A 22,181-nucleotide genomic window follows, 5' to 3' on the forward strand; every position below is an offset into this window, starting at 1 on the left:
CTTCTAGTCAGCCATGGCTAGGAGAGGCTTTTCATAGCTTTGTGTTGTTGGCCTTCCTGGACCATGAATCACTTGTGCTCTACTCATATCCAGAATGAATTACTGTAGCAGGCTCTACATGGGGCTGCCCTTGAAGAGCATCTTCAGCTGATGCAAAATGCATCTGTGCCGATAGTTATTACACCTCTCTTCCGTGGACTGCATGGGTTCCCCGTTTGCTTCCACGTGTACTTTAAGATGCTCGTTTTGACTCTTTACAACAGGGAGACCATTTTATTTGAGGGATCACCTCTTCCCAATTATATCTGCCCATCCATCCACCAGGTCAGGTAGGAGGTGACGTGCTGCAGATTGCATCCTCTAAATAAAATATTCATCTAATAAAAATGTGTGGTGTGCCTTTTCTGCTGTGCCCCCCAGCCCACCCTGTGGCCCATTATTCTCCGAGGTGAGGTTAGTCCCATCCCATTAGCCATCCAGATGACCTTTAAAACTTTTTAAACCAGCATTGGGATCCCAAGAATAGCCCCTACAAGGTCGTTGTATGAGATTAAGTAATGTTTGTTATCCCACTTTGTTAAGTTCTATTTTATATGTTTATATTATATGATTAGTTTATTTGTTTTATATTGTTAGGGAGTCTTTTAACTGTTGCTGTGTTAAATGCTACCCAGAGCTATTTATGAGATAGTAGAGTAGAGTAGAGTAGAGTAGAGTAGAGTAGAGTAGAGTAGAGTAGAGTAGAGTAGAGTAGAATACTTTATTGGCCAAGTGTGATTGGACACACAAGGAATTTGTGGCTATATGTGTTACACAAATAATTTCCCATGAAGAAAAACAACCAAGAGCAGAAAGCATTTTTAGGGTTTATTTAAATAAAAATTATTATTTATACCAAGATACCCTAGCCCCTTTTTTTAAACAAAGAAAGTTCTCTTAAAAAATGTACAGGGCAAATTGTTTCAGTTCAGTTTTTCATACAGTACAACTCTCCTGTTTGAACAAAGGTTACACTGCTAATGTATTATTTACAACTTCAAAATATAGAGTGAATTTTCAGACATAAAAAGTATTTCACATCCATTCTTTTTTAATGATTAGTAGCAGAAAAAAATGTCTGCCAAAATGTACATAATTAGTTATAAACTACCAGATTTGCTTTTGCAGGTCAATCCCATACTTCTACAATAAACACACACCCTCAGTTTACACAGCATATCCATTGGCTTTGCAAGAGTTTTGCATTATGGTGCTACATGATTTGCCTAGAGTCAAATCCTGCAAAATGAATGTGTTAATGTAATAAAATTTCTGATTCTGGCAGTATAGGAAGGGAACATAGGTTGTGATCAGTTTTCATTTCCTTTTATAATGAGAAAAAAGTCTCCAACATGACCACTATTTTTCTAGCAAAACACCTTATTACAACTAAATTTTTAAAAAAATCATCAGGAGCCACAGGAGATACTACTCTACGTATCAGCACAACAAATTTATAAAATGGGTTTTTTTTTTAAAAAAAATGCTACTTTAAGGTAACACTTTGTATTAGTAGCAGTAATGAAGCTACATTCAATAATTAGATAATGAAAATCCCATAGGAAGAGATGGATTTAAATCAAACTTAAGAGTGGTTGCCTGAGTACAGAATAGACTGACAAATATTCAGCATTTCAGGATATAAGAAAAAGAAAAGCACTGAAATGGTCCGGAATACCACAATTATTTTTAGGGCAAGAGATCAAATATCCCATATTACAAAGAACAGAAGTTAATTATGCATTCGTCCTTTCAGTAGGAAAATGGCTTCAGCGAGAAAAGGGGAAAAAATAGAATAATTCCCATTGTAATGCATATTCACCTAATTCCCCAAATGCTTGACTAAATTAGATTGCATTTCAATGGCAAAATGTACATTTCACATCTACACATTTTAGTGTATGGGTGGATATCTGTATGTATTTTGATGACAAATGAATGTCATCAAAAGTCTACAAAATTACACGTTTCACCACTGAAGTGGTGAATTGTGTACAGGAGAGGTCAGGAAAATAGGCACACAAATTGAGACATTTTTCTAATTTCGGTGGGAGAATTTATATCCCCGTGCAGAAACAGGCTGGGATAAAATTAAGGATTGGACACTAGCTACATGTTGCACAATAGATTTACGTAATTCCTAAATGCCTGTTGTTGTTTTTTCATGTACACGATACAGACATTAATGGTCTCCACATTCTAATTTGAATACATGTTCTATTCTACTTTCTTTTCCTTAAGGGATGCACTTTTAAAAGTACAGCTTATTCTGAACATTTTTGTAAGAACACAGAAGAACAGGGAAAAATTGAAAGCTATTTATGTATACTGTGCATATAAAAATCAAAGATTACTACTGTGGCATAACCATACCTCACAAACAGATTTGAAGCAACTATTCTTCTAGAATAATAGCTTTATTCTTCTAGAATAATAGTTTCCAACTTCATCAGCTTTAAGATGTGTAGACCTCAACTTCCAGAATTGGGGAATTCTGGGAGCTAAAATCTAAACATCTTGAAGTTGCCAGGTTGAAGTACACTGTTCTAGAACAAGTCTTTGGGTGACTAGAGTGGATAAAATAAAATTTAAAAATCCTGTTATCTGATTTTCACCAGAACCAGTAATTTTAGAAACAGATTGAAGGTTAAAAAACACAATTGAAAATGATACAAAAGGGGGGGAAAGAAAAGAAAAATAGCTTGGTAAACAATATAATCTATCCTTTTCCCTTACAAAAAAATATCTCACAGAATAGAATGAACAGGAAGGGGTTTCAGAGGTATTCTAGTCTAACCTCCCGCTCGAGCAAAAGACCCTGTATCATTTTAGACAAATGGCTGTCAGTCCCTGGGTGAAAGACTTCAGTGACACTCAACCTTCTAGAGGCAAGGGGTTCCACTGATTTAATTGTTCCATCAGGAAATTCATCCTTAATTCTAGGTTCTCTCTGCAATGATTTTCCACCTATTACTTCGTCCTGCCCTCGGTAATACACAGGTGGTCCTCAAATTACAAGAGTTTGTTTAGTGACCACTTCATGTTACAAAAGCAAAAAAAAAGTGACTTATGACTGCTTTTTCACACATACAACCCATTACAGCATCTTCATGGTCACGTGTCAAAATTCAGATGCTTGGCAACTGGTTCATATTTACAATGCTTGCAGTGTCCCCGGGGTTATGTGACTCCCTTTTACGACCTTTTGACAAGCAAATGGGGGAAGCCAGATTCACTTAACAACCATCTTACCAATGTAACAACTGCAATGAATCACTGTGGAAAGAAAGGTTGTAAAATGGAGGACTACCTGTAGTAGTGCACTATAAAGGGTACTATCACTTCACACCAACTCAATACTATCCCTCTGATGATGCAGCCTGTATTGGCTGCTTTGGCAGCTGCAGCATACTTCTGGCTCATACTTAAGTAATTGCCAACTAGGACCCCTAGATCTCTCTAACAGACACCGCTGTTGGGCTAGGCATCTTCTATGCTATACCTTTGCATTTGGTTTTTCTTGCCTATGTATAATAATCACTACTGGATTTAATTTTGCTTAATGGGGCCCAAAATCCTTCTGGATCTTGAGCCTATCTTCTAAAGTGTTAACTACCCACCCACCCCCAGCTTGGCATCATCTCCAAATTTTATGAGAATCCCCTCTTTTCCCTCTTCTAGCTCATTTATGAAGAAGTTGAAGAGCAGCGGGTCCAAGGCAGAACCTTGAAGTATCCCACTGCATGCTCTTCTCCATGTATATGTAGTTCCATTGAAGACTGCACATTGAGTGTGGTTGGTCAGCCAGTTACAAAACCATCTGGTAGTGATGCTGTCTATCCCACATTTTTCTCTTACCAAGAAATAGACTATAGTCTACTTTATCAAATGCCTTACTGAAGTTCTAGTGACCTATGTCCACAGCATTTCCCCGATCGACTAATTTAATCACTTTGTCAAAGAAGACAGTAAGGTTTGTCTACTGTGATCTATTTTAACAAACCAACGTTAGATTGAATAAATATTAATTAGAAAGATTAAATATATTAACATGACTATGCAAGGGACTTTTAAAAAGAAGGGGAAAAACACTAATTCTGTGTAATGCAGAATTGATTTAGGTTAATAAAAACGTTAATCTAACATAAGGCTTATATCCCTCATCTTTACATTTACTTGCTGGAATTATGCCTGGCAAAATCCGTATTTGTTCAAAGTTTTATGAAGCCTACCAGCTTAACATTTTATATAAATCACAAAAAGTTAATATAGAAATGCATTACTAAAAAAAGCTGACATTTTACTAACTTCCCCCCCTCCCTCCTGTTAAGTGGTGGATCTCAAACTCTGGGTCACAAGCCCCAGGCCATCATCAGCAACTTTGAGGGAGGCTGCAAATGTTTTGAGTATGCAAATCAATATCACATTAAGATGTTGCTTGTACTCTACCTGATCACGCCAACAGCAAAGTTAGGATTTATTTATTTTTTAACCAGTTGCTGCTATAAAAGGCAATGAAATCCAGATTTCAAGGGCCATGAAGAAGAAAACAAGTGTATTCTTCCAATTAAAATTATGGTTTGATAGCTTTACAATTTATTTCCAATGACAAAAGTTTTATGTTATAAAGTTGCAATATTTTCTCATGTTTCAATTCTATGTGGACTGGATTTCAATGTAAATTGCATCTTAGTTATTAAAAATCAGTGGTATATTTTTGCCTTATCCTAAGTCCATTGAAATCATGAATTTAATTCATCATGGAGAATCACATAGAGTAAATTCACTTAACATTTTAGGGGCTCACATTAGCACTGAGTTGAAAATCTCCATATTACCTTATAGAAAATATATGAGCATATGTGCCTTTCAGATCCTGATTCTATCTAGACCAATAATTAATGTGTGTTTTAATCCTTTTTAAGAAGGTTTTCTCCACACATAAATCAGTTTGTTAACCTTTTCTAGCATTTATTGCCCACAATTTTAGTCATGGTTCCTTGACTTTTTTTTAGTCCATCTTCTTATGACCTCCGAACATATAATAATTATGCTTAACTGAGCAGCAGTGACATGTTACATGCAAATGCATGTAACAGAGTCAACAACAGAATTCAAAGTAAGGGATTGGTTTTGGATAGACTAGTTCATAGCACAGAAGCAGTCTCTCTCTTTTCCTACTTGACAGTTCCAATCGTATTTGTAAACAACTGACTCTATGTACAGAATAAAAAGCAACTGAGGGGGTCATTTGGAGTACAGAACAGATTCCAGGATCTACTGCTTCTCTGTTAAGAACCATCCAATTTTCAAAAACTGACTTTGAAATCAAAGAAACCCCAAACTTAATGTATCATGGCCATCTTTATAAAATATTAAATTGGCATGTGGAGTTTTAGCCATCTACCGTATTTTTCGGCATATAAGACGCACCGGAGTATAAGACACAGCAAGGTTTTGAAGAGGCAAATTTAAAAAAAAACAGTTTTTGCACTCTGCAAACCTCCCAAAAATGGCCCGTTTTTCACGAAAACGGGCATTTATTTCCAAAAAAAGGCATGAACAGCTTTTAGGGGGCTTGCAGATTGCTCCTGGGGGGTGGGGGCCTCCAAAAGTGAGCCCGTTAAAGAGCCCGTTAAAGAGCAAAATTGAGCCCGAAAAAACGGCCCGTTTTTCACTCATTTCTGCCTTCCCCAGCACCCAGGAGCTCTCTGAAAGCCTTCTACAGGCTATGCACAGCCATTTTGGTGAAGGGGCAGGGTTTCGGGAGGCAAAAAAAAATGCTGTATTCAGTGTATAAGACGCACCCAGATTTTCAGCCTCTTTTTTGAGGGAAAAAGGTGCGTCTTATACTCCAAAAAATATGGTACTCAATTTCTTTTCATAATTTAAGACTACCACACACAAAGTTAATTACTACAAAAAGTGTAGCTACAGCTCTCAAGACGCTAAAATATCAACCAGTGCAAATTAACATTTGTGCCATACCAAATTTACCAAATAGAAATACCAAAGAAAAAGAATGATGGACATGTACAGGGGTAACAGCAAGATGCCAGGATTTTATCAAAATTATGTCGATCCAATGTTACAGCATTCCTTTTTTTACATGTGTATCACATTTCAAAGTACTACAAAGGGTGCAGAGCTTATAGTACATTGACCCAACACTATTTCCATTATTCTTCCTCCACTCCAAAAGATGCGTTTGTGATAACTTTCAACTTCATGTTTACCCAATATTTTACGGAAAATACAGGATAATGCAGCACGCCAAATAATTCTAAAAAGTTGCCTCTCTATTGTAAACACTGGGAACATTTGTTATGTCAACACAGGGACATAGGATAAATGACAAAGAAATATGTGTAAGGTAGGCCGAGAAGAATGAGCATACCAACTCTCTGAAGATTTAATTGTATCTCCCAACTTTCTCTAAATTATAAATGCCTTTTGAAAAAGATATAGAAGTCAGTATGAAAGTTTTCTGGAAGCACAGCTTCAAATACTCATACCTTCGAATATTATTATTTACACCTCATTTGGGAAAACCAAGACCCTTCAAAATCACCTCCGTGACAGTTTTTGCTGAGTTCAATCGCAAACTTTCACCCCATTTGTGTATATATAGTAATGCCACTTAAATCAATGGAATTTGTGCAGTGGAAGAGTGCAGAACCCGTAGCTAAAGAAATATCGGATGAACCGCAGAGCTCAGGGCATGTCTAATGAAGACAAGGCCTACCCCTCAAGCTAGTTTTGCTAAGAATCTTCCTAAGCTTTTTAATGTCAGTGAACAAACATTAAAAGTGCTTAATGTGCAAGGCTAACAATGCCAATAGCATTTTCACTGTTCTTTTATTTTATTACAAAAAAAAAAAACAGTAAATAAAAACCAACAGAAACCATGGAAGGCATGTATAAAATACATTTCTGTAACATAAGACATATGCAACAAAGAAAATTATTGCAGGACTGATGATGAAGGATGTTCCACCTTTTTATTCACTACTGGGCGAGTAAAATTCGTGACGTTTCCTATAAAAACCGGCAAGGATGATATACTAGCTTTCATTGGCGGATGCTGCAGAGGTTATCTTCATATACTGGCTGAAAATAGTCTCAAAAGCTTCGTCTCTGTGTACCATGGCACCAAATACGAGCGGCTTTCAGGCAGAAAGAAAGAAAAAAACCAAAGTTCAATAAAAGAATGACTAAAATGTGAGCATTCCAATACGTTAATAATAGCAGAATCCTGTACAGTATCCAGAAAGATGTTCATCTCAATTTTAGACATATTTAACATAGGCCTACTGACGATACACAGAACTCCCCAAATTTAGGGCCAGGATGTTCTAGAGAAACTTAAATCCTTCCCTTGCCTCCAAATGCTACGCAGTTTAGGGCTAGTCTGGTGATTTCTGAAAGCAAATATTATTATTTTTTAAAAACACAAATAATACAAACAGTACATATAACTGAATACCAAAAAAAAAGACAAAAGGAAAAGGAAAAAAACACACATTATAGTGCACCCCCCACCCCCTGGATACCTTCCCCCCCTTATATTTCTTAGATATATAATATATTCCAATTGTGCCCTTATCCCCTCCAAAGTAACATATATTCTTAACTAGGTTTATTCCCTTTGCCTTCCACCAACACTAATCTTATAAAATCTCCCCATATTTCATTATAATTATTTACTTTACATCCCTTTTTTAAGTTTAATTTCTGTTGTTCATTCATCATTTGTTGCCATACTCCAAATTTCATTATACCACACATTTCTTTGAATATCCCAATTTCGTTCCCCAATATTTAGCCAGCACTAATCTAGCTGCCATCATCAAATTTACAATCAACTCCATTTTTGTTTCATTTATATCCCGTTTTTCCACCAGCAACAATAATGCAATCCTCAGTGACATCTCTAGATTTATATTCAACAGTGTTCTAATTTCTCTAAACACCATGTCCCATATTTTTGTGCGCTATCACAATCCCACCACATATATTCCAACTTCTTTCTTGCACCTCCAACAAATATTTGTATATTTACCATCTATTTGATTTAGTTTGCATGGTGTTAAGTACCACCTCCATATCACTTTATATCCATTTTCCTTAACTCTAACTGCCATATTCTTATATACTCTTCTATTCCCAATAGTTTTCCAATCATTATCATTTATTTCTCCCAAATCTGATTCTCAAATGTTCTTGATATAGAAGCATTGTGAACTAGGGCAGGGATGTCAAAGTCAAGCCAGTGGGCCGGATCCAGCCCTTGGGGTGCTTAGATCTGGCCCTCGGTGCCGCTCTGGAAACAGCGAAGGACTGGCCCGCTGCAGCCCTCCCAAGTTCCTTTTTTGCTGGCAGAGGACTCGGGCCACTACAGGCTCCCCCGACACGAGTGACATTGATCTGGCTATATCCCCTGGCCATGCCCCCCCCCCAGGTCAAACACAACCCTGATGCGGCCCTCAATGAAGTAGAGTTTGACACCCCTGATCTAGGGTCAAAGCAGGCTCCCACTTTGGAGCATTTCCTTCAAAAAACTATTGAACTGATTTTGGAGGAGCATCGTCTGGAATGTTTTGGCACAGAAAAGAACAGGGCATTACAGAGTTGGTTAGCTATCTGTCTGAAACGGTATAGGGTTTCCTGCCTAGGCAGGGGGTTGGACTAGAAGACCTCCAAGGTCCCTTCCAACTCTACTATTGTATTGTATTGAGTTCTTCTCAATATTATGTCCCTGAACTGGAAAATTTTGCATGTACATGCCTAGTTACTCTACTCTTCAGCTAAGAAATCTCCTAGCAGGGCTGATGGATCAGTAACAAGCCAGCTTTCCCATCATTCAAACTTAAAACTATAAGAGTTACAGGAAAAAAATGGAAAAAGAGAGAAAAACATTGTTTTTTTTTTCATTAAATAAAAAAATAGTGCATTAATAAAATGATTTATGTTTGTCAAACTAAGAAGTGCTTCAAAAGGGATAGAATCAGTACTCCAGGCAGACAAAACTGTCAAGTGATGGCAAACAGCATGCAAATGAAATATATATATATGCTTCAGATTTGACTACTTACTTTTTGCGTAGATGGTGTGGATACTGCAATACCCATCCCAGATCCTGGGAGAACAGAAAGTACTTTGTACTAAAATAAACATTAAAAAAAAAGATTTACATAACGAATACTTTCACATGCAACAGAAAAAGTAGATTTAACCAGTGCAGACATTTAAACAACAGTATCTTATCAGAAAGGTCAGCAGTTCAAATCCCTAGCACCATGTAATGGAGTGAGCTCCCGTTACTTGTCCTAGCTTCTGCCAACCTAGCAGTTCGAAGTCATGTAAAAATGCAAGTAGAAAAATAGGAACCACTTTGGTAAGAAGGTAACAACATTCCATGCGCCTTCAGCGTTTAGTCATGCCGGCCACATGACCACGGCGACATCTTCGGACAGCGCTGGCTCTTCGGCTTTAAAACAGGGATGAGCACCACCCCCTAGAGTCGGGAACGACTAGCACACATATGCAGGTGAACCTTTACCTTATTAGATAGCCAAAGCTCTTAAAATAGTGTATTATAAAGCCCACATTTGAGGTCAGTATTTCTGAATGTTATTTTCACAATGGAGGAAAAGGAGCAAGGAGAAATCACTATTTTCTTGTCAAGCAAATGTACTCTATTGCAGTGGTCCCAACCCCCAGTCTGTGGATCGGCACCGGTCCGCAGCATGCCAGAAACCGGTCCGCAAAGCCCCATCTGCAGGCAGACTGACCCTTCCAGTCCGCAGAAAAACCTCTCTCCATGGAATCAGTCCCTGATGCCCAAAAGGTTGGGGGGCGCTGCTCTACACTCATGTTCCACACAGAGGTAAAATCCAACCACTGGACCGTATAAATATTTTTTAAAAAAACCCGATCAAAACAGCCTAATCCTACCATTTTTGGAAACCTCTCTACTTGATTATACTTACACGGCTAATGGTAACCATGAAACTATTATTTAAACAGAATGGTTGTGTCAGATGTACTTATGCACAGAACAAATCCATCAAAATAATTGGACATCATGGCTAACTCGTCCCATTGGTTCAGTGAGTCAGGATTTATTATAGATCAAACACTGCACATGATGGAAAACACTACCCACAGATATTCAATATGCTTTGTTACCGAAACGGAAACAAAATCATTTTTTTTTCCTCTGGTATTTAGAAACCAATTTATAAAAAATGCATTAAAGCCAGCCATTCCCAGTACATAAAAGAAGGTAACTACAATGTAAGCATGGAATGTAGTCATTCATTGATAAAACGAATGACATTTGGAGGCATGACCAAGATTCTACAATCCAAAAGATCCTTCAGGGAAAAGGCGTTTAGAGAAAAGATTTGTGGTTAGAGTGTAGGACTATCTCATCCTTGTGCTCCCTTTCAACTCTACAATTCTGTGATTTTGTCATTTCCTCATGTAGAAAATGTATATGATTGCCTATCTTAAAAAAGCAGGGACGTGCGGTCAAGGGAGGCAGGGGAGGCAGAGCCTCACCGCTCTCATCATGAAAAGAAAAAAAAAGGGAAAAGGGAAAAGGCACACGTGGTCCGATTCCCTGCCTTCCTGAGTCAACATGAAGGGGAGCGTGGAGCGCGCTCCGCCAGCTCGTGCTCTGCGGTCCCCTTCATGTTGACTCAGGAAGGCGGGGAATGGGACCATGTGTGCAGGAGGCTGAGGCTGCCTCAGCCTCCTGCCCACGTGGTCCCATTCCCCGCCTTCCTGATGATGTCACCAGCCTCTCCAGCCCTAAACCTCACCGCACGTCACTGTAAACAAGTAACCCTAGGCAGCTATTAAATAGTACATTAAAATGACAATTAAAAAAACAACATAATACGGAATATAATTTAGAATAATTATTATTATTTATAGCAATAGCACTTAGACTTATCTATCGCTTCACAGTGCTTTTACAGCCCTCTCTAAGCGGTTGACAGAGTCAGCATATTGTCCCCAACAATCTGGGTCCTCATTTTACTGACCTTGGAAAGATGGAAGGCTGAGTCAACCTTGATTGAGGTTGAGTCAACCTTGAGCTGATGAGACTCAAGCTGCCGAACTGCTAGCAGCCGGCAGTCAGCAGAATTAGCCTGCAATACTGCATTTTAACCATTGCACCAGCATGGCTCGTTAATAATATTATCCCAACACAGCAAACATATTGGACTCCTTTAATGTCCCACCCTAATATCTGAAGAAATAGTCAGCTTTCTCAATCTTCCAGATCTCAGGGGAAAAGCTGTTTCAAAGGTCAATAGCTGTGACAGAAAAAGCACATCTCCTGGGTCTTGCTATGTGATCTTGTTTCAGAGAAGTGACTGGGAACATGCCTGCCCTGCCAGATCTGATAGAATGCGCTGAAGCCACTGACAAGTCCTGCAAGTAACCTGGCCCTGTGCCATACAAGGCTTTAAAGGTGGTAATCAACACTTTGAGTTGCACCTAAAAGCCTTATGGGAAATAGTACAGCTTGTGCAGCGGTGATGTCACATGCACAATGATTCTGAGGACTCTAAGATAATTGAAACAAATCAGTCTGGGGGAAATATTGTATTGTATTGTATTTAAATGCTACCCCCATCAAGAGCTAGAAAATGGAGGTCTCCAGTCTTTGCTACGGTTAGGTTACAGTTTCTTTTCCCTCCCTGACCCTGGCTATCTCCATGTACTAGATAAGAATAAGAGTTCTACTACAGTAAGGTAAAGGTTCCCCTCGCACATATGTGCTAATCGTTCCTGACACTAGGGGGCGGTGCTCATCTCCGTTTCTAAGTCGAAGAGCCAGCGCTGTCCGAAGATGTCTTCGTGGTCATGTGGCCGGCATGACTAAATGCCGAAGGCGCACAGAACGCTGTTACCTTCCCACCAAAGGTGGTCCCTATTTTTCCACTTGCATTTTTACATGCTTTCAAACTGCTAGGTTGGCAGAAGCTAGGACAAGTAATGGGAGCTCACTCTTTTACGCAGGGCTAGGTATTCGAACCACCGAACTGCCGAACTTTCTGATCGACAAGCTCAGCATCTTAGCCACTGAGCCACCAAGTCCCCCTTATACCACATTACCCTATACTAAATTGTGATAAAATTTAACTGCACAAATAAAATAACATTTTAATAACAATATGCATGTAATGGCAGGCATGGTGGCACAGTGGTTAGAATGCAGTATTGCAGGCTAATTCTGCCAACTGCCAGCAGTTCGATTCACACCGGTTCAAGATTGACTCAGCCTTCCATCCTTCCGAGGTTGGTAAAATGAGGACCCAGATTATTGGGAGGGGGGGCAATATGTTGATTCTGTAAAATCGCTTAGAAAGAGAGCTGTAAAGCACTGTGAAGTGATACATAAGTCTAAGTGCTATTGCTATTATTATACATTATGTATGTATATATTCCCACATAGACAGTCTTGAATTAAATTTAATCCCAGGAAGGAAAAGAAACTTTTGATCGGCAGAAAAATTAACTGATGAGCAGAGGTACAATTTACTACGGCTGTACATAGTTTAGCAATCAGTTGGAAGATCAACTTCAGGTCTCATATGAGCATATAAGCATAGCAAATCACTAATAGTCACTAAAAACAGTTCTTTGTTTGTAAGGTTCTTTGGAATCTTTGGCAAAAAAGATGTAACATCTCTTTAGGGCAACTATATCTTTTTTCAGGCTTGCATAGAAATCTGGGGGGGGGGGATAAGTTTGCTCAAAGAATAGCACAGAGGTGAAAGTCTAAAGTATTCCTTCCAACTATAGCTAATGCTGTATTCCTACATTAATCCTACAGCTAATGCTAAATGGGTCATTGATTTTTGATCCTTAATGTCCAGAGGCAGTGGATGTGCTTTTTAGTCCTAATCAGTGTTAGTAAATCTGAGATTATATTTATTTCACTGCATCCATTTGCTATTTAAAGCAGCATTTTTTTTACCATGACATGATAGATAAGCTTCTTCAACATAAAAGAAGTTAAAGGCAGAACATTGAAGAAACATCAAGTGCTTACCTTTTGAATATCTGTTATATCTGTAAGTTTTATAACTTTATTTCTTTTAGATGAACCAGATTTGGAACTTTCAAAACATAAGTAACTAAAGGCAAGGAAAGAAAGAATATAAATTTAAAAAGTAAAAAAATCCTAAATGATTTAAAACACTGTCATCAAGTTATTTATATGTACTTATTCATATTTCGCATTTCTAGACCATCTCTCTCTCTCTCAAAGAGAGACTCAGTATAATATCAACATATAAAATAAGTTCAAACTTTAAAACCTAAAAATACGTACGTACGTACGTACATACATACGTATATACGTATGTATGTATGTATGTATGTATGTATGTATGTATGTATGTATGTATCATATTGTAAGTCACTCAGAGTCGCTTTGGCTATTATCACATGTGTTGGAGGTGTTCCAAAGCAAAAATTTTGGAAGAAAATATCCAATATGACTGGAAGTTATGACAAAACAACACATAGACTTGAAACCTGAAATATTCCTGCTGGGCATACTACAGAAAATTATAATAAGGGTAATACATATTTAATTCTACATATTTTAACAGCAGCCATTGTAAATGCACAATATTGGAAAAACACGCACAGATGAGAATATAATAATAAAAAAAAATGGAATGTGCAGAAATGGATAGGTTAACGCTAAAAATTAAAGAAAAACAAGGTTCTAAATATTTTATGACCTGGGAACTTTTTTACAAATGGTTAGTCAGTAGATACAGAGATCAGATGAATGGATCTATGTGAAAGAAAAATTGATTAGTAAACATTTTGATGCTTATATGATTGAGGTCAATATAGAAGATAGTATATTTTATGATTGATAGTACCTACTATATGTTCGTATGTTAATATCATAATGATTATGAGGATGTTTAAATTATAATACTTTTGTTACCTAGAAAACACACTGTTCAATTTAGAAATGGAGTTTGTCACATAAAAACAATTAAAAAAAATACTAAATTCGAGAGTCGCTTTGGCTAGTGAGATGGGAAGTTTAATTTAATTTAAACATTTAATTTTAATATTTATATGCTGAAGCCAGGGGTGGGCTTCAAAAATTGCAGTTCGCTGCTCCATTGCTGGGTGGGCGTGGCCTAGTTGGCCTTCTGCACCAGGGTGGGGGCGGGGCATTTTTCGCCCTTCCCAGGCTTTCCTCGAGCCTCTGGTAGGGTGAAAACGCTTCTCCCGGGCTCCAGAGGCCCTCCGGAGGCCAGAAACAGGTCCATTTCTGGACTTCCAGAACCTCCAGTAGGTCTCTTTTCCCCCCTCTCCGAGCCTCCGTGTGGGGCCTGCACTTACCTGGCATGATGAACTGGCTGCGTGGAGACTCCTGGGAGGGGAAGGGCGGGAGGGGCTAGCCAGGGGTGGCATTTGGGGTTTTGCCAAACTGGGCAGAATCCTAGCTAGAGGTTTGCCCAAACCTGTGCGAACCCCCAGCAGCCGACCCCTGGCTGAAGCTGGGTACCTTTTTTTAAATCCAATTACTCCAAACTACATATTTTCTGGAGTTCTTACCATTTCATGGCATGCTCTTAACACTTTTTTTCCTCTTTGCCTTTGAGGCAGTTTCTCACTTCTAGCGCCTGCCTGGCTTAGTCCCGGCAGAGGTTTTTTTTGGCAAGGTTTTCCAGAAGTGTTTTGCCCTTGCTTTCTCCTTTCTAGGGCTGAGAGAAAGGGACTGGACCCACGATCAGGCAGATGGCTTCGTATCTCAAACAAGACTAGAACTCACAGTCTCCCAGTTTCTAGCCAGATGCCCTAATCACTACTATACCAAAGTGGCTTTCTCCCTTGATCACGTATTAACTGTGAATTTGTCCTTGTGCAAAACAATGAAGATCTCATCTAAGGAAACCCCACTGAAAACAAGTTCACTCTTTTATTTAGCCTTGTATAATGCTCTTTTCCATTAACCTTTATGTTATATCTCAGTCTTATGAGACTTGTGGCAAGAAATCTTCAACCTCTTCAATAACATTTTTATAGCTTCACAAAAAAACAAAAAAGTTATTTTCTTTAAAAAAAATTTTTTTTGTAGTTCACAAAAACACTTAATCTCCCCCCCCCCTCTTAAATAGAGCCATCGGATCCAGGGGAGGGGAGCAAAAGTACGGACGACACTAGGAGGTGGGAGAAAAATAACTCCCTATCACCAACTAGTGATCGTCCAATTTTTTGCAGCCCAGATCTAGTGACCATAGCTTTAACTTTCCGCTGTAAATCATGCAAATACTTACTTTTCAGTAACATAGAGCACTCCATTCCTAATGTAATCAGTGGTTATCTTCCTATCTCTGTTTATCAAGCAGCAGCGCCAGCCATTTTCACACACTATAAGATAGTACAATTATTCCATTTTACTTTTACAGAGTAAGCAGCTGTAACATTGGTATATTTCATAGACCTAAAAATTCTACATACAGTTAGCAAACAAGCTCCTACAAAGAAAAAAGCAGTGAGATCTTTAATAAAAGTTAAGTTTTCTTTAAAAAAAAAAAAGCTATAGGGCACCACACACCAGAACAACTAGACAGAATTATAGTTTTTCCCCAAATGCCATCACTCTGTTAAACAACTAATTCCCACCACTGTCAAATTATTTACTAAGACTGTATTACTATTCTTCTTCTCATCCTTCTTAGTACCTATCTCCTCCCACTTATGACTATAACCATGTTGCTTGTATTTTTACAATTTATGTTGTTTTATTTGATTCCTAGTATGATTTGATTGCTTATTAGTAACCTATGACTATCACTAAATATTGTATCTTATGATTCTTGATTAATGTATTCTATTTTTCTTTATGTGCACTGAGAGCATATGCAAAGACAAATTCCTTGTGTGTCCAATCATACTTGGCCAATAAAGAATTCAATTCTATTCTATTCCATTCCATTCCACTGCACTCCTATTCTATTCTATTCTATTCTATTCTATTCTATTCTATTCTATTATTCTATTCTATTCTACATCAAAACAACAGAACCTAAATCTTGGATTGAAACTCTTCTAGACACTGAGGTAAATGTTTCAAGCCAGGGTAATGTTAAAATTCTCTGACAGGTATATGCTCCATTTCCTCAAATGTACATTTCAACAAAGGTCAAATCAGCCATCCCACTTGCACGGAGAATCTGATGACTGTGAGATAAAATATTCATATTGATCTGCTGCCCATGGAATCCAACAGCGGATTACATTAGGGTGTCAATCATTTCTTAATAATGTTAATGTATGGGCCTTTTTTTAAAAAAAAAAACAAATCTCATTACTTAATATCCACCTCCAAAGTTTAGAGTTGTGTGAATACCTGCCAATGGACGCTCATGTTCTGACAAGTTAAATACTTCATGGAAGTTTCCTCTCTTCGTATTGTGTAAGCGGCTGGTTTCATCATCCCGACTCACTCCTGTTGAGGTGTTTGATCCTACGTAGCTTCGGGATGCTGCTGTTTGAGGCTGAAACAACATAAACTTGGTTGACTAAACACTTGCAGAAATCAACCAAGTTATTTCAGTTATGTTATCTTCCCTTGTCCTCAGGAAATGTCCTGCTTCAGTGCTAGAAACCCCATGTCTGATGCAGCCGCAATCCTTCTGCAAAATATCCAGAGTTGATCAACTTCTGAAAGAGTTCATCGCTCATCAGGCTGTGAGTTAGAATTAATAAAAGTATCCTCAGACTCATTGTGCGATGCAACTGCTCAGGAAGGTTAATTCCTACAAAGCTCTTTTCATTAATAAGTAGTTTTCCTTGACATGGGATCTTTTCTGAAAGCTGCCAGGCAGAGCAACTGTGCAACTTCTTCAACTGAATCCTCCACAGGACTGTGGATCATGTAGCTAACCTGTGTTGTGACCTGATGCTTTTTTGGACAATCTTTTGAGGGGTTAGAAAATGCATTTTCCCCTTTTTAAAACAACAACAACAACAACCCAATCTCAATTATCAGAACTTCAGACAGGAGCTTTCCATCAGGTTGCAGGACCTGCCACCAATAAAGCATCCATCTGCTGTGGCGCAATTTAAAACACTGTAGCTATATACATTCCCAAAGCACCCAAAAGCCATAAGTAGGACCTCATCAAAGTCATAAAAACAAGCGGTTCACTTGGCATGATTTTGGTCCAGCAAAAAATGATTAGCAGGGCTATTACAAGGTAGGGGAAATGGGCGACTAAATATTACCACAAGCCACCTCATAAGCTTGATAATACAATATATGTTTTTAGTCGGGAAATCCCATTCGCATTCCCACTTACACAGGAAGTCCACTTCTATTCCATCCAGCTTTTAATAAGCATAATAAGCTCAACACTGATTCGGGAATGTTGAATATATACAAGTAGTCCTTGACTTAGAACCATTAATTTAGGAACTTTTCAAACTTACAATGGCACAGAAAACAAATGATTTACAATCAGTCCCATCACAACATCCCCATGGTCATGTAACCAAAATTTGTGATTGGCAACCAATATATATTTATGTCAGATGTAGGGCCATTTGATTTTATTTGCAGCCTTTCCAGTGGGCTTCCAACAAGCAAAGTTAGTGAGGGAAGCTGGTTTCATTTAACAACTATGAGGGTAATTCACTTAACGGAAAGGGTCATATAATTGGGCATACTGTGTTTCCCCGAAAATAAGGCAGGGTCTTATTTTCTTTTGATCCCCGAAATAAGCACTTGGCCTCGTTTTCGGGAACGTCTTACTATTTTTGAGGTGCAGGAGGCAGCGAGCGTGGTCACCTCATGGCTCCTGCTGTGTTGCAATGTTTTTGGGGAGGGCTTATTTTCGGGGGAGGGTTTATTTTAGCGCATGCGCTTAAAAGCCCGATTGGGCTCATTATCCGGGGAAGTCTCCTTTTCAGGGGAACAGGATAACTCACGAAACAATCACTTTGCTTAGCACTGGAAGTTCTGCCCCCAATTGCGATTTTAAGTCAAGGACTACTTATATCAATACTTTCCTATTCCTTGGCATTGTAAGAGGGAAATGGTGGGGCAGAAAAACATATATATATATTTTCATTTCGACCCATGGACTCCAAAGCTTAATTTGCTGTTTTGCATCAAGTGGACACAGCAAATATGTTCAGAGGGATTCCAATATACACAGATTTAAATTTGGGATAAGAAACACGTAGTCTTTATGGATGAATTACAATTGCCCAGGCAACTGGTGTATCACAACATTTGAAATGAAGGTGTCTTTCATTTCTGCATCAACCACTTTTCAAAGTACTGTAATACTGTAATATGTAAATCATTACAAGCAGGAGGACTTTCATGGCTATTAATTTTGAAGGTACATCATATTAACACTGTTGTATGCTTCTAGAGTTTCTTCTATTAATCAAGCAAAGTAAAATTAAATTAAACAATAGTTATATGAATGCTCTGCCACATCAAGTTTATCAAACGATGTCTTCAACTGAATAGGGAAATATTGAACACAAGGCAAATTGATCCGTTAACAGTAAAACAGTTTTTACATGGCTGGGTCTTTGGATTCAAATGAAGACCAATTACTGTAATTGATACAAATGTAAACATTACAGTTAAACACGTTTGCATAAACAACAGAGGTGGGGAGAGATAGCGGGAGAAAGAAAGAAAGAAAGAAAGAAAGATCGCTGCTCATTCTGAACACAAATGATAATCTGAAAGACAGAAGATATTCCACTCTAAGATGCATACCTTTTCATGACCTGACAGCTAGCAGGAGGAAAAAACAAACAAACAAACACAAGGTGATGATGACAAAAGAAAAAAAGCAAAACCTATTTAATTGTATCATATGCAGAATTAAAAATACGAACTGAGTGAATTGGCAAGATTTTTTTTTTTTGCATACCAAAAGACTACCTCCAATGTATTTTTTTTTAAATCCCTAAAAGGTATCAATGGATAGAGCACAGTTTTTGAATTTTATTAAAACTATGGATGCCTGGCTGCATGTGATTCCTGACTTGCTTTGCAGAAGTTGATGATGTTTAATAATTCCTCTGATTTAGTTAAAATTAATTCATGAAAATATTTGAGAGTTTTGTAGTTTTTTTTTTTTTAAAGAGAAATTATTTTGAAAGGAGTGACGATTCGAATACATTTAACTTTGCTTTTTCACTTCTTTAATCATTTTAGCACTAGCTAAGGCAAATTGTGGAAGATGCTGTTGGGGGCATTTTAGTTACCTGCGGGATCGCATCCTACCTCATACATCCCTGCGACCAATTCGCTCTCACAGGGAGGGACTCCTCCGGGTGCCGTCCACTAAGCAATGCCAACGGGCGGCGCCCAGGAGTAGAGCCTTCTCTGTGATGGGCCCAACCCTCTGGAATGACCTCCCCCCCGATATCAGAACCACTACCGACCTCCGCTCCTTCCGACAAAAACTCAAGACCCACCTGTTCCAATTAGCTGGCCTGGCCCATTTATAGTCCCATTTTTAAACCTCCTGGCAAACATTTTATTCTGGGGTAGTTTTTAGGGGTAGTTTTTTAATGCATTTCTAATTTTAATTTTAACTACTATTGTACAGTTTATATGCTACCTCCTCCATCTATATTTATATTTATGTATACTTAACTATATCTATATGTATTTTATTGTGTTTTTAATATGACTGTACACCGCCCCGAGTCCCTTCTGGGAGAGGGCGCGGTTTATAAATTGAATAAAAGTTAAAAGTTAAAGTTAAAAGGTAAAGGTTCCCCTCACACATATGTGCTAGTCATAGGAGGAGGTGCTCATCTCCGTTTCAAAGCCGAAGAGCCAGCGTTGTACGAAGATGTCTTCGTGGTCATGTGATCGGCATGACTAAATGCTGAAGGCCCACGGAACGCTGTTACCGTCCCACCAAAGATAGTTCCTATTTTTCTACTTGCATTTTTACATGCTTTCAAACTGCTAGGTTGGCAGAAGCTGGAACAAGTAACGGGAGCTCACTCCGTTATGCGGCGCTAGAGATTCGAAGCACCGACCTTTCTGATCGACAAGATGAGCATCTTAGCCACTGAGCCACCATGTCCCTTGATGGGGACATTAGTGGATCTCTTATACCAGGGGTGTCAAACTGGCGGCCCATGGGCCAGATGCATCACATTCACCCCAGCTCCGCGAGGGGGAAAAACATCATGAAACATCACATGATGGCAACATGACGCCACAAGTTTGACACCTGTATCTTTTACTAATAACAAGGTTTGAAATATCTATCAGGAGATCCATTGTGAAGTAAGTGGGAGCCACTTTAAACATTCAGGAGAAAGAGTCAGATAAAACATAATTTAGAATTTAGTTGCATATTTTATATATCAGGGGTGAAATGCTCTGAAGTCTGCTATTGATTTGCTTTCTGTGCGCATGCACACTTTGCGAGCAGGCACACTGCAGGCACTAAGAAGCCTTTTCTGAGTCTGCAAAAGTAAGTAGAACAGTGGGGGGGGGGGAAACAGCTGTGCCGCGTGATTTAGATTTGCTAGAAAGCAGGACTTCCTGCTTTCTAGCGAATATATATCACGCGGCACAGCTGATTGTGCACAGCTGATCGTTGGAACTTTTTTTTTACTTTTTAAAATCTTTTTTACTAACGGTTACTCAGTTTTTACATATATATATATATATATATATATATATATATATATATATATATATATATATGTGTGTCATGTCTATTTTTAGTTATCACATTTGGAGGGTGAAAGAAATTGCAACAGAGACATCAATTATTCACCCCTGATTTAAGGCTAGAAGTATTTTATTACTTTAAAAAAATAAAGAAATTTCCATTTTTACTACCGGTATGTGTTACCTGATTGCAGACAAACCTAACATTTGTTCAGGACATACAGGAGGAACTCTTTTATCTTTTAGCTCTTAACAACGCATTCAATGTCTTAACAATGACTATAGCTTTAAGAGTGAAGCACAAAGAAGCAATTGTTGGTTTCTTAACAAATCACATGGTTTAAACACGCAGCCCCAGAGTGCTAATCTGGCTAGTTGCTGCGTTTTAATTCCAGAAACATAGCCAAGTTTAACATTACTTCAGTTATGTGCAATTATTATAGTTGCAAGTGAGCAAAGTTAATGATTAGTTTATATTGAACAATGGCACAAGCAGAGTCAAGTTCTTAGTTGGACTTTACTCGCATGCCCCAAATCTCCTTTCCTTTCTTTCTATGAATTCAAATATTGTCAAGAACATATTACAATACTTCAGATGCCGTCAAACATTTTAGAGGAAAGTATTTTCTTTTTAAAAACCCTGGCACTCTCTAAATTGTTTTAAGTCCTTTTTCCATTGAACAATCTCTTACTTTAAAAGTAAGTGCATGGGAATGTAAATATTGGACTTGAACCATGGACAACTAGCCCACTATGTGCTCTGCTCACTGTAGCTACACAGATGTCGTTAAGTTGTATTATGGAGTAAGAAACAGGAAAGAAAGAAAGAAAAGAGTTACCCGTCTCGATACTGTAGCATTAGCCCTTTCTTTGAGTTGAGGATCTGTAGGCAAGTTCAACCATATGATATAAGGGGTGTCATATTTTGCTCGTAGTCTCGGACACCGTTTGAAGACAAAATCAATCAGAAAAAATTTAATTCCTGCATAAAGTCCTGCATAATTAGAAAGTGAAAATTTGGAATGAAGAAAATTTCACGACTGAAGTATGGAAACAAAATTATACTATAAATGCTAATTTGCAAATACAGGCAATCCTCAACTTAGGACCAGAATTTATATTGCTACATGAGATTTTTTTTTTTTAAGTGAGTTTTGTCGCATTTTACGACCTTTCTTGTCACATTTGTTAAGTTGATCACTGCAGTTGTTAACTTAGTAACATGGCTGTTAAGTGAATCTGGTTTCCCCAATGACTTTGCTTTCAGAAGGTCTCAAAGGGGGATTTACATGACCCAGGGACACGGCCACTGTCATGAATATGTGCCAGTTGCCAAGCATCCAAATTTTGATCATGATTGGGGATTGCGCCAATGATTGTAAATATGAAAAATGGTCGTGTCACTTTTTTC

At 38.2% G+C, this 22,181-nt stretch overlaps 1 protein-coding gene across 2 annotated transcripts in view; it reads right to left on the minus strand.

Moving 5' to 3' along the window:
* Window positions 1-854: 854 nt before the first annotated feature.
* The window catches only part of GRAMD4 (GRAM domain containing 4), a 103,908-nt gene continuing 82,581 nt past the window's right edge, over window positions 855-22,181 (minus strand). For both annotated transcript variants that reach the window (XM_081958628.1, XM_081958629.1), the window contains 6 exons: window positions 21,610-21,764; window positions 16,451-16,598; window positions 15,375-15,468; window positions 13,115-13,199; window positions 9,135-9,203; window positions 855-7,205 (listed from right to left, as the gene is read on the minus strand). In XM_081958628.1, coding sequence (XP_081814754.1) covers window positions 7,104-7,205; window positions 9,135-9,203; window positions 13,115-13,199; window positions 15,375-15,468; window positions 16,451-16,598; window positions 21,610-21,764 — 653 coding nt within the window. In that variant the 3' untranslated portion in view covers window positions 855-7,103. The remainder of the gene's footprint in view (window positions 7,206-9,134; window positions 9,204-13,114; window positions 13,200-15,374; window positions 15,469-16,450; window positions 16,599-21,609; window positions 21,765-22,181) is intronic.

This window comes from Natrix helvetica, assembly GCF_964273705.1.
Source record: "Natrix helvetica genome assembly, chromosome: 6".
Classification (NCBI taxonomy): Eukaryota; Metazoa; Chordata; class Lepidosauria; order Squamata; family Natricidae; genus Natrix; species Natrix helvetica.